Genomic DNA, 13125 nt, shown 5'->3' with positions numbered 1-13125 from the left:
TACTCTTGTTGATGAGGTGTGCCCCTCCCTTCCCTGGCAGTTTCTCTCAACTGCCAATCCCATCCCCCCCTCCCCTGGCAGTTTCCCACTCCTGTCAATTCCTTTCTTACAGTATTATAATTGTTCAAGGTCCGCTTATGAGAGAAAACATATGGTACTCTGTTCTTTGTTTCTGTGATAGATTACTGAGTATGACACATTTTTTAAACCTCAATTCATTTAGTAAGAAATAAATTTTCAGCACATTTTACATTACTGCCATATACATACTCAAATGGAACAAAGGTTCCTAAACAAAACCTGCTCTTATTATATGCAGCACACTGATATTTTTTATGCTATTCTATTTTTTTAAAATGATGGTTGGGCAGTGCACTAAAGTGGTTTTAGGATTTACTAATGGGCCGTGACCTGGAGTCGAAAAACACTGGTGTATAGTGGAGAACAGAAAAGCAGTAGAAGAAAACAGAAGTTGAAACCAATCTGACAATTCCAAATAGATTTAACATCCCTCTGGAAAAAAAAAAATCACCTGGTCTGGAATCACAGAGGCAAGCCGTGGGCAGGGGGTGGAAGCAGAAGGAAAAGGAAGCAGAACAGCCATCCCTATCCACACCAGTGTCATCCCCCTCATTTCAAGCTTATTGTTTTGAGGAATGGAATAAGTGGACAGAAAACCTGGAATGATTTTTTTAAAAAGGAAATTGACAATGATGAAGAACAGCACATTCTAAACTAACTTATTAGTGTATGAATGAAATCAAGCTACCAAATACAATACTTAGGAGATAACGCCAAGAGTCAGAATGCATGGGGAAAGATAAGAGGGTCAAAAAGGGACCTAGTGTGTGGAAAGGTCAAATTGCAAGAATTACTTTATCTTTTGTTATGGCAAATCTAATTATAATTTTGTGACAAAATAAAATTTATTTCACAAGTATTTTATATATTTTTAAAAGTAAAGAAGCCCAAGGAGGAATGATCAATGAAAGATTTAAGAATTAGAATACTATTACTCTAATTTCAAGATTAATAATTTTATTTGTTTTAAACTGGAAACTTCATCTTAATATTTAAGTGCCTTTCTAAAAAAATTAATGCAATACAGAGCTAAGTTTGAGATCTTGCTCTGGCTATTATTAGCAGAACCCTCTTCATCCTTTCCTTTACTCAATAGAGGTTTAAACAGATAATCTTGAAGGTAAATTTCAGTACAAACAATCTAGGTCCTATCAAAATTCCTATATGTATACTTTAGTGCAAAAGTTGAGATCCCCATGTACTTTTAAGGCCTATTACTGGTAATAAAGGCTTAGAATATGGGATTTTTTTTTCTTTTTTGGTCGAGAAAGGTAGAAAATATGGAGAAGTTATTTGGGAAATCTGAATGTTAGTGAAAAATGTATTAGAAATTATAAAGACTCTTTAGGATGCCAAGGAAAAGGGAGAAAAGCTGAAAAGAGTGGAAAAAGAAAGCACACTTTTCACATCTTAGGATGAGAAGACTCGTGACAAAAAAAGGTCTAAGATAGAAGAGTTTAAGAAAGCCCAAGTTAAATGAGGAGAAGAAAAGAACTATCAGCGTCCTAAGAAATCAAAGCTGATTAAATACAGGACATGCAGGCCAGAGAGAGAAGACATGACAATGGAAACCAATCTAGCCAAATAAAAACAAGTACAATTATGAAAGAATAAGACCTAAGCAATGAAAGAATATGCTCTACCAGGGACATATCACAGAAAAAAATACTAGCTCATGCCTCTATTTTTCTTTAAGATTAAATACAGAAAATAATACTTATTATAGGAGAAAGAGAAATAAACCAGATTGCAACAATTTTCAGACTGTCTTTTAGAGGTTGAATGAATTTGAATCAACAGGGTAAACTATTTTATACCCTTCTGCAATTTCAGATCACTGACAGAGATACAGATGCAGGAGTATATATGAACACACACACATACATACAGTTGGCCCTCCATGGGCTCCACATTTGTGGATTAACCAGCTGTGGGTCAAAAAAAATTTTTAAACCCAACAGAGTTAAAAAAAATACAGAATAACAACTATTTATATAGCATTTTTTTTTTTTTTTAAGTTGGGGTCTCACTTTGTCGCCTAGGCTGGCGTGCAGTGGCATGATCACGACAAACATGGCTCACAGAAACCTCCAACTCCTGGGCTCAGGCAATCCTTCCACCTCAGCATCCTGAGTAGTTAGGTCTACAGGCACACACCACCACGTCCAGCTAATTTTTTTTTGAAGAGATGAGGTTTCGCCCAGGCTAGTCTAAAACTCCTGGCTCAAACAATCTGCCTGCCTCAGCCTCCCAAAGTGCTGGGATTACAGGTGTGAGCCACAGCATCTTGTAAGCATTTACTTTTCATGAGGTATTGTAAGTAATCTAGACTTAAAGCATATGGGGGGCGTGTATAAGGTATCTGCAAATGCTACACCATTTTATGTCAGGGACTTGAGCCTCCAAGGATTTTGGTATCTGTGGGGGGCACCTGCAACCAATCCCCCATGGATAAGAAGGGATAACTGGACTTCCTTATTCTTCTGGAACACTGCTGGCAGACAGTAGATACTCATATATTAGCATGGATTAGTGAATACTGGCTACATCAATAAAACAAAATCCCACTCATATGGACAACTAATGGTTCACAGCTGGGATTATCTGCAGTACAATTTATCAATATTTTAAAATCAGCATAAGCAAGAGTTTTCAAGCACTTTTGAAACACTAGTTTTCCTAAAACTGTAGAGCAATTAAAAATTAATCTTGATTTTTCATGAAAATATGTGTGGGATTAAGTAGTAATTGCCACCTACTTTGCCATATACTGCATTCCAGCCTGGGCAACAGAGTGAGACTCCAACTCAAAAAAATAAAATAATTTTTTCTTATAAAGCCCTCAAAATTCTTTTTTTTGAGGGGGAGGGGTTGGAGTCTCCCTCTGTCACCCAGTCTAGAGTACAGTAGTATGCTCATGGCCACCACAGCCTTGACTTGCTGGGCTCAGGCGATCTTTCTGCCTCGGCCTTCCAAGTAGCTGGGACTACAGGTGTGTGCCACCATACCCGGCTAATCATTTTTTTATTTTTTATTTATTGTAGAGAAAAGGTTTCACCATGTAGCCAGGCTGGTTTCAAGTCCTGAGCTCAGGCAGTCCTCTCGCCTCGGCCTCCCAAAGTGCTGGGATCACAGGTGTGAGCCACCTCGCCCAGGCATCTACTTTCTAATATACCAAATAAGGAGAAAATAACTATCCCACAGGATTGTTGTAAGGACATAAAAATTCATAGAACAGTATTTTGAAATTAAAAAGCCTATTATACAACTGATTAATAGTCCTATTATCATCATCTTCTTGTATCTGTATTCTCTTTCAAAAAATCCATCCCCAACCTCAAAGCCAGCTTGTTGGAATCTTATATGACTTTTTCTATTTTAAGGGTGAAGTGCTTAAAAATATAAGGATATAGGGTAAATAGCTTAGATAGCTCAAGAGTTCTCTTTTAAGTGAATATTAAAAGTTATGAAGCTGGAGTGTGCCTATAACCCCTGCTACTCAGGAGGCCCAGGCAGAAGCATCACTTGAGCCCAGAAGTTTGAGGTCAGCTTGGGCAACATAGTGCGACCCAGTCTCTAAAAAATAGCTACCAAATAGCCTTTATTTAGAGTCTTGAATGCCTAGATATTGATTAAATCTATGCGAGTGGAAGATTGAGAGACTCATGGTTATTTCTGAGAATTTAATGAAGAGCTTGAATATTGGAAAATGAAAGATTAGTTTTTATACTAATTAAAAAGGAGGAGACTAGATAAGCATAGGTACTAAACAACATATCTGGAAAGAGCTGAATTTGAGTTTGCAGTGTCACCAGACTAGCACGTTCTTGGAATGTCCCAACATCAGAATAATAAGCCTCATGAGACCTGTAACTCCATCCTAATATGCTAGTCACAGGGGTAGATGCTGCGTTTTACAAAGGCTGTGGGGAACCTAGCCAAGGATCCTGAAAAGCAACTGGAATTAACAAAGAAAGTCAGGCAGCTAGTTCCATCCAAGATCTACTCTGTGAAGCCAAATGTAAATAGGTGGCTAAAGAAAATTAGGAATAAAAGGTATATGACCTTATGATTCAATTGAAAAAATTGGGATAAAAGTGTAAAAGACAGTCAGTCATAGTGCTCACACCTGTAATTCCAGCACTTTTGGGAGGCCAAGGTAAGAGGATTGCTTGAACCCAGGAGTTCAAGAATAGCCTGGGCAACATAGCAAGACCTCATCTCTACAAAAAATACAAAAATTAGTTGGGTATGGTGGTGTGCACCTATGTGCTACTACTCAGGAAGCTGAGGCCAAAAGATCAGGAGGTCGAGGCTATGGTTAGCTGTCATTGTGTCACTGCAGTTCAGCCTGGGCAACAGAATGAGACCTCAACTTAAAAAGGGAAAAAGTAAAAAAGTTACTTTGAATTACTTAAGAAATATTCCAAAGTGTATGATCTTTTCCACATCCACAGCCTCTGTACTTCAGTGTTCCTTAATACCTCTCTGCCTCAGGTGACATTTGAATCACCCACGAAGACTTATAGACAGGACTGTCCTTGTCCCATCACCCACACGGTAGTGGATGTGATCCTTTCTACTCTGTAAGCTGCTTCTGGAATGTTCTTCTTCCACTCTCATTTAAAGTCCTGTTATCCTGTGCAGCTTTATTGTCTACACTGGGAATACATAAAATGCCCTGGCCTCTTAATTCCCTAATTACCTGGACTTGGGACCTTTACCTTTAGTCCAGCACCACCACATGGCCACATCCTGCTTTGTAACTATGTTATCTCTGAAATCTTAAATTCATACAACTCTTCCTCTGATCCCAATCTATTCTGTTTCTCTCAGATATCCTGGTGCTAGTTCTCTGACTTTATTGAGATTTCCAATAGCCTTGTCCTTCCATGTTTTTTCAATCTATCTGCCCTCTCCTACCTGGCAGTAGAGTTTAATGGAACGCATGCTCAGTAAGCTACAGTTTCCCGGCTACAGTCTTGGCTTCACTGCTAATTAGCTGTGACCTTAAGCAAGTTATTCAACCTCCCTGTGCTTCAGCTTCCACATTCATTCACTCAACATATATTTTCTGAGTGTCTTCTCCATGCTTGACATTGTTCTAGGTGCTGGGGATTTGGCAGTGAAGAAGAAAAAATCTTCAGAGCTCACATTCTAGTAAGGAAAATACCACACTCACAATGGGGTTACAGTGAAGTTTAAATAAAATATAAAAAACGGACGTGTTCAGACTAGTGCATAATGCTATTTAGGAAACCCATTTCCCCCTTTTCCTTATTCAATTTAGATTCTCTGATGTTCTTCTCAGAAGTTTCTCATTGGATATGCCTGCATGTCAGTCCCTCAGCCCTCAGGGGAGCAGAGCAGGGTTTAAGGGAGCTAGAGATGACTTCTTACACCTTTTCAGTGTGTGTCACAAAAGCGTCACTACATTCTCTGGATGCTATGTTCTGAGAGGTGGCAAAGCCCTCCTGCTGCCTGTGTTCACCGTTCCCTCGGCCTAGGTGCTGCTGCTGTCTATCCATGGTGGGACACCGTTCAGTTCAACTATCTTGGACTGCACTCACTCCCAAGTGCTGCAAGTGCAACGGCAGAGAAACCCGAAGACCTGAACCCTGACATACATTACACATTAAAGTGAAATGTCCCTCATCGTTGCCAGAAAACTCATTTCTACATCTAGCTCATATCCCATTTTCTTTTTTTTTTTTGAGTTGGAGTCTCACTCTGTCGCCCAGACTGGAGTGCAGTGGCCGCTCCCAGCCACCACAGCCTCAACCTGCTGGGCTCCGGCGATCCTTCTGCCTCAGCCTTCTAAGGAGCTGGAAGTACAGGCACGCGTTACCACGCCTGGCTAATTTTTGATTTATTGTAGAGATGAGGTCTCGCCAAGTTGCCCAGGCGGGTCTCGAACCCGCGGGCTCAGGCAATCCACTCACCTCAGCCTCCCAGAGGCGCGGGATCACAGGCTGAGCTACCGAGCCCGACTTCATATCGCATTTTCTACAGTTGGTTCCTCAAACCTTCTTTGTTCTTCTCTCAAACTTTTGATTCCTTCAGAATTCAATTTAGACATCTCTTCTTCTGGGTGCGATCCCTAAACTCCAAAGCCTGTGTTAGCTGCCCCTTTCACGGTTTCCCACATGCCATTACTCACAGTAAATCACATTATGCTATTGCCTGTATACCCATCTGTACCTCCACTGAATCATAAGCCCTAAAAAGACAGGGCATATCACCTCTGCATGAGGTAACAGAACTTACTTCCTAGGCGTTTAAATGTTTCCCTCTCAACTGGTATGAAGGAATTCACTAGTCACCCGAAATACATGTAACAACTGAAAATCAAAAGATGAACAGAAATGTTTTTGGAACACTAGCTAGCTTTAACAAACAAAAGAAAAACTTGGACATATTCCACTCTTAAAGGTATGAGCTATCATTCTAACATCAAGAAGTTGTTTATTTCACCTTAAAAGCAAAATATGGAATAAATGATTAACAGCTAAAACATGTAAAAACGATCATATACTAGCTGATAATCTCTAATCCAAAAATCCGAGATCCAAAATCTGAAACATTTTTTCTTGAGTCAGAGTCTCACTCTGTCACTCAAGCTGGAGTGTAGTGACACACTCATGGCCACCGCAGTCTCAACCTGCTGGGCTCGGGCAATCATTTCTGCCTCAACTTTCCAAGTAGCTGGAACTACAGGTACATGCCACCATGCCTGAATAAATTTTTGATTTATTGTAGAGCCGAGGTCTCACCAAATTGCCCTGGCTGGTCTCGAAACCCTGGGCTGAGGCAGTTCTCTAGCCTCCACCTCCCAAAGTGCTGGGATTATAGCCACCACACCTGGCTCAAAATCTGAAACATTTTTGAGCGCTGACATGATGCTCAAAGGAAATGCTCAATTTGGATTTTGGATTTTGGATTTTTGGATTTGGGATGTTCAGCTGGTAAATATGCTGCAAAATATTTCAAAATTGGAAAACTTCTGGTCCCAAGCATTTCAGATAAGGGATACTCAACTTATACAAAGTTAAAATAAATTCAGGCTTCATTTTCTTATATACCATATATACTTTTTGTAGAATTACAGAGTAATCTCTCTTTCCCTTCCCTGACATTGTGACAGACACATATAACATAACTACAAGACAAAATGTATCATACCTCTACATCTGAAGCACTTCGGGGCTGAGCTTGGCATAGCATATTTAATAATTGTAAAATTAATTCTTCAACATATTGAAGAGCATCATCATTAGACTCAAGAGTAGGATGAACTTGCCCCTGGACCTATAAACAAAAAGCAAAGTAATTAAAATGTGGGTTTTAGCTAATTAAACAAAAAAACTTTTAAAAATGTACTCATGGACATGGTCTGGCCTGCAGATACAGGTGTGAATGTTACTGACCCAGAAGTGAGGCATACTCAACCTGTTTTCCCAGTCACATGCACCATACATGCTTATAACGTGCTCTTGGAGATTCAGTTTATCCAACTGTATAATTTCAACATTATTTTCTTACACCATGGTTACAAAAAGCAGTTTATATGTTTTTTCCCCAGGAATCAGAACATATATTCAACATCCTGCTCTGGCAAAACTGACTTCCTATTGGTCTCTGACCCTTGTTTAACTCTACCGTTTCTAATAAATGATAACATCCAAGAGGGACACTCTCACCTCTGGCGTCTAGCATTGTGCAGGGCATACAAAGTACAAGTTTGAAAATTTTGTGAACACAATCACCTTATATCAAAGAACACAAGATTTCACTTATACAATTTCTGGCTTTGTCTATACTGTAGGAAGCTGGGTAGTCTAATGATTTCTGCCTTCCTTTTCCTTGACCATTTTTTAAAAGGTACTTCTGGGTACCAACCTCTGTAAAGCTTGCATCTTAATAACCAGCATGATCATCTTTACTTGCATTCCTTTGTCACAACTGCTGTTCACTTAAAAAATGGAAGAAAAAGCAGTTCCAGGAGATAAACAATACAGGTTTCAAAACGCTGAACTCTCCAAAGGGTGGCAGAACACTTCCCAGATGAAAAGAGCAGTCCCGGGCCCAGATCATGCAGTATGGTCTGTCCTAACACACACGCCTCACTAGCATGCACCACCATGCCTGGCTAAATTTTTTTGATATTTGGTAGAGATGGTGTCTCGCTATATTTCACAGGCTGGTCTGAAAGTCCTGAGCTCAATCAATTCTCCTGCCTCAGCCTCCCAACATGCTGGGACTATAGGCATGAGCGACTATGCCCGGCCCAATTCACAATTCTAAAGGTAGATATTTTTGGCATAAATAGCATTGTAATAGTTCAGAACTGCATGAGGGGTACTACATAGAGTATGAGATTTAAAACAACTTTTTGGGGGGTGGGTAGAGATGGGGTTTTCCTATGTTGTCCAGGCTGGTCTTGAACTCCTGGTCTCAAGCAATCCTCCTGCCTCAGCCCCCCTAAGTGTTGAGATTACAGGTGTTAGCCACCACTCCCAGACTAAAACATTTTTTAAAACAATGCACTTTTGTAGGTAAAGAAACTGATATCTAGAAGGCTTAAATCATCTGCCCAAATACATTCAATCATACTCAGCATAGCATTTACCAACCTGATTATAATTTATCTTTTCACAAACATCTCCACCCTATTAGTTGGCTGAATGGCTGTACAGCTAAAATAATGGAGTCTAGACTAGAACCCAGGATTCGTACTGTAATTCTGAGTCCAGCGCTCCCCATCCCCCACACCACCACTCTGTAATGTACATGGCATCAAGCCTTACACCCTTATTCCTCTTCAACACTCAGCATGACTGAACCACTCTTTTTAAAAACAAAAAGCTGGACCTTGTCAAGTTTTATTTTTGTACACTGAACTACATGCCCCAATGGCGTTCTCTGTCTTCTCAGACATACTTTATCTCAACAGCTGACTTGTCTTTATGTTGCAGTGAATCCTGACACCACAGGGTGGGCTGTTTCTATCAGTTCTCCGTTAAGTTCCTTCCATTTCTGAAACCTCTTTTTTAAATATTAATGACACAATCTATTCTATTTCTTCTCTAATGTCCTTCCTCCTTCTCCACTTACTTGTAGAGTCCCCTGTCTTCCTCCATCCCTTTTCTTTTTTTATTTTTATTTTTATTTTTTGAGTTGGAGTCTCATTCTGTCACCCAGACTGGAGTGCAGTAACCACTCCCGGCCACTGCAGCCTCAACCTGCTGGGCTCCGATGATCCTTCCGTCTCCGCTTTCCAAGTAGCTGGAACTACAGGTGTGCGCAACCACGCCCAGCTGATTTTTGATTTATTGTAGAGATGAGGTCTCACCAAGTTGCCCAGGGGGGTCTCAAACCCGGGGGCTCAGGCAATCCACTCACCTCAGCCTCACAAAGCGCGGGATTACAGGCTGAGCCACCGAGCCCGGCTTCTCCATCCCTTTTCACTTGTCCGTCTGTTCCCTTCTTCTGTTCTTTCCCCCAAGAACTTTCATTTACTTCCAGATTTTGAACTATCACCTATGTGGATAACCCCAAATCAATCCTTAATCCTGATTTCTCTCTGGGGTTTTAGACCCATACTTCAAAGTACCTGCTCAAAAATCAATCAATCAATCAAAACAAGCAAAAAAACAAAGTACTTGCCAGATATTTCCGCCAAGTCTACCACTTCAAATTTAACAACAACAAAAATAATATATACATATATCTGAAAAACAACAGTATAGACAGCCTCTGGTTTCACTATGATATAGTCCTGAAAAATGTAGCTACTGTTAGGGGTTCTACTCCAGTTCAGGGCCTCAGCATCACATAAACTATAATTACAAATTTACAAAACCACAGACTATTAGAATTGAAAGGGACTTTAGAAGTCATTTAACTGAATCCCCATTTAGTAGATGAGAAGAAGGAGACACCCACAATCCTGTCGCTAACTGGTAATACTGTAAGTATTGAACCTGGGCCTCTTGGCATCTAAGCCTGAGCTCCTTACATTAAACTCTTGACTATCAAACCTGGAGGAATCTGGGGTGCAACCTAATAGACCACTAAGCACAGTGGGTGCCTGTGAACCATATGGATTTACATAGCAGGCTTCTACATGAAACTTTGGCTTGAAGTATGTTATCATACTTTAATAAAACATTGCATGTCATAAATGCAAATACAGCCTTATAAATCTTTACAATTTGAAAAGGCAAAAGATCACTAATTATACAAAGAATCTCAGTGTTTATAAATATGTAAAATTAAAAATATGCTAAAAATCTGGCTAAAACTCAAAGTTAGAAAAGGTAATAAACATTAAAATGTAAATGTTTAATCAACAAGAATTCTAATTACTTTTTTAAAATATCAAAGTCCTTTGAAGAAGTGGTTAAGATATCTCAAAACAAGTTTTTAAAAGTGCTCAAGAAAGTGAAAAGTGATGAATTTTTTTTTAAATTCATTGTGCTGGGCGTGGTGGCTCACACCTATAATCCCAGCACTTTGAGAGGCTGAGACAATAGGACTGCCTGAGCCCTGGGGCTCAAGACCAGTGTGGGCAACTTAGCAAGACTTCATCTCAACAATAAATCAAAAAATGATCCGGGTGTGGTGGCACACGCCTGTGGTTCCAGCTACTTGGAAGGCTGAGGCAGGAGGATCACCTAAGTCCAGTAGGTTGAGGCTGCAGTAGTCATAATTGTGCCAGTGCACTCCAGCCTGGGCAACAGAGTGAGGCTCTGACTCAAAACAAAACAAAACAAAAACAAAGTTCATTGTTTTTCAAAGAAGCCCCCCCCCAAACAATATAATCTTTCACTAATATAGCCCCATATCCAGCTGCTCATCAATTTACACTTTATGCTAATGCAATCCCGACTATTTGCAGTTTGCTACAATATGGCATGCCATTTCACTCACACTTCTCTATGCCTGCATTCATCCTCTTACATTTTTATTTGCCTGTTTGACTGTCAAAACCCAGATTTTATCTCATTTGGGAAGACTTCCTTGTTTCTTGTCTCTTTCTAAGGCAGAATTCATCTCATTCATTTAACTGATTTACTGAACCTACTAAATACCAGACTCGCTGTTAGGTGCTGATATACAAAGATGACTTTGGCCCCTGCTCGTATGGACCTTATCCTCAGCTCTGTGCTAGTTCCTAGCCTAGGCACCATATGTTTGTTACTGGGTCCATCATACAGAACGATTATCGCATGCTCCCTCATCTGTTTCCTTGACTGGGCAGTGATGCTCCACTTGGGCAGGCCTTGTTTATAGAATCACATTGTCCTTGCTTTTCACTGACAGTCAGGAATCCTCAAAGCCTCTGTGCTGTAGAGGTGAGGAGCATAAAATATTTATTTCTTGGAATTAAAATTGAAAAGAGGTGGTGGTAAAGGCTAAAAAGTCTATTTGGTTGTTTGATTGATTTTTCCTGAAATTTCTTTAAAGCAGAAATTATTCAATATACAAAGGCAGTTAGAACTAAAATAGATGTTTATTTTGTAGAATCAAATAAATTTTATATGGTCACAGCAGGGAAAAATAAAAGGGTTAAAAACAACAACTTGATACTGCTCCTAATTCAAGCACATACAATTTAAATGTTAAGTTTGGCACTTTGTAGGATAAATAAAACCTTAGAAATTCAACTTCAAGCAGTTTTATTTATTGTTGGTTGCTAACATCCTGATAAAACCTATCAAATAAGTAAATCAAACACAGAATTTGTTTGTTTAAACAAAAATGATGCATAGTGCTAACTGAACTTCTAAGCTTCTGGACAGTAACCTTGGTCACATCTTAAAATGTGTCAAATTAAGATCACAAAATTTATCCATACAAGAGACCAATAAGTTATTTTACTTCCTTAAAAACAAAAACAAAATTTCAAAACCTCTGATTGAAAAACAGAGGCAATGGTCCATGCTTAAAAGGCAAGCAGAGTACCAATTTCTGAAAATACAAGGGCTGTTCTTTACTCTTTCAAGAAAGATGCTGTTAAGATATTTCTTTAAAGGGCAGACAGAAGCAGTATTATATTTCATATGCAGATAGACTAAAAACACTTTAGATTGTATTACAGCTAAAGTACTCCATTCCATCAAATGGTACTCAGATGAGCCAAGTTACACAAGTTCATACAGAATAGGTTACCCTGCTAAATCTTACAACAACCTTCTGGTATTTACTGAATTGAATGTGTGTGTTTGAACAATTACAAAAAAACAAAACAAAACTGGGTTTAAACTATGTGAGTTTTCTCCTACATATAGTTTTCAAAAACATTACATTTTATGCTTCTGTTTACTGACCTAGAAAACTTCATATACTTCTTTAAATGTAATTTCTTTAAGTAATTTAAGTACAATAAGTGCAAAGATGTCACTAAATAGTTAACAGTAGCCTGAATAAGAATCTTCTACGACCTGTGACAGTGTTCTTCTTTTAAGGTATAATCACCATATTCACTTAAAGATGACACCTCTTGAATTTTAACTCTTCCTAAGGACTGCTTGATTCTACCTGGACAGTTCATTTTGTCTCTAGACATTTCTAGCAGATTCTGAAGCAACTTTGTTGGCTATTATTGCCAGATTTTGAGGAATCTGAAAAGGCTAAAGGATTAGGTCTACATCAGTTCCTAGTTGTTGGATACATGAGTCCTCCAAATGTATTCAGGAACCCTTTGAGTAAACTGCCAGAAAACACTATGTTGAATTCTGATGAATCTTTAATAGCCTTTTCTAGCTAATGGGTCTCTGAAGAATTGAAAAGACTTCTAGATATTCTGTCATGTCTTGAGCCCAGATCTGCTACTTTTACTTATAAATATAATGGGAGAATTGAAGTAAAACTGGCATTCTTTTTTTTTTTTGAGTTGGAGTCTCACTCTGTTGCTCAGATTGGAGTGCAGTGGCCGCTCCCGGCCACCGCAGCCTCGACCTGCTGGGCTCCGGTGATCCTTCCGCCTCAGCCTTCCAAGTAGCCAGAATTACAAGCATGCGTTACCACGCCCGGCTGATT

General features: G+C 39.3%; 1 protein-coding gene across 1 annotated transcript in view; it reads right to left on the bottom strand.

The window, feature by feature from the left end:
* LOC103275119 (son of sevenless homolog 1-like) overlaps positions 1-7387 on the bottom strand; it is a gene marked incomplete at its 3' end in the record, with an annotated part of 33023 nt that extends 25636 nt beyond the window's left edge. Inside the window, exon 1 of the mRNA XM_008072537.2 lies at positions 7264-7387. Coding sequence (XP_008070728.1) covers positions 7264-7305 — 42 coding nt within the window. The remainder of the gene's footprint in view (positions 1-7263) is intronic.
* Positions 7388-13125: the final 5738 nt, after the last annotated feature.

Source organism: Carlito syrichta, unplaced genomic scaffold, assembly GCF_000164805.1.
Source record: "Carlito syrichta isolate Samal-C Ts95f unplaced genomic scaffold, Tarsius_syrichta-2.0.1 Scaffold315330, whole genome shotgun sequence".
Lineage (NCBI taxonomy): Eukaryota > Metazoa > Chordata > Mammalia > Primates > Tarsiidae > Carlito > Carlito syrichta.
Note: the sequence above shows the minus strand (reverse complement) of the source record. Positions and strands in the feature narration are given on the sequence as shown.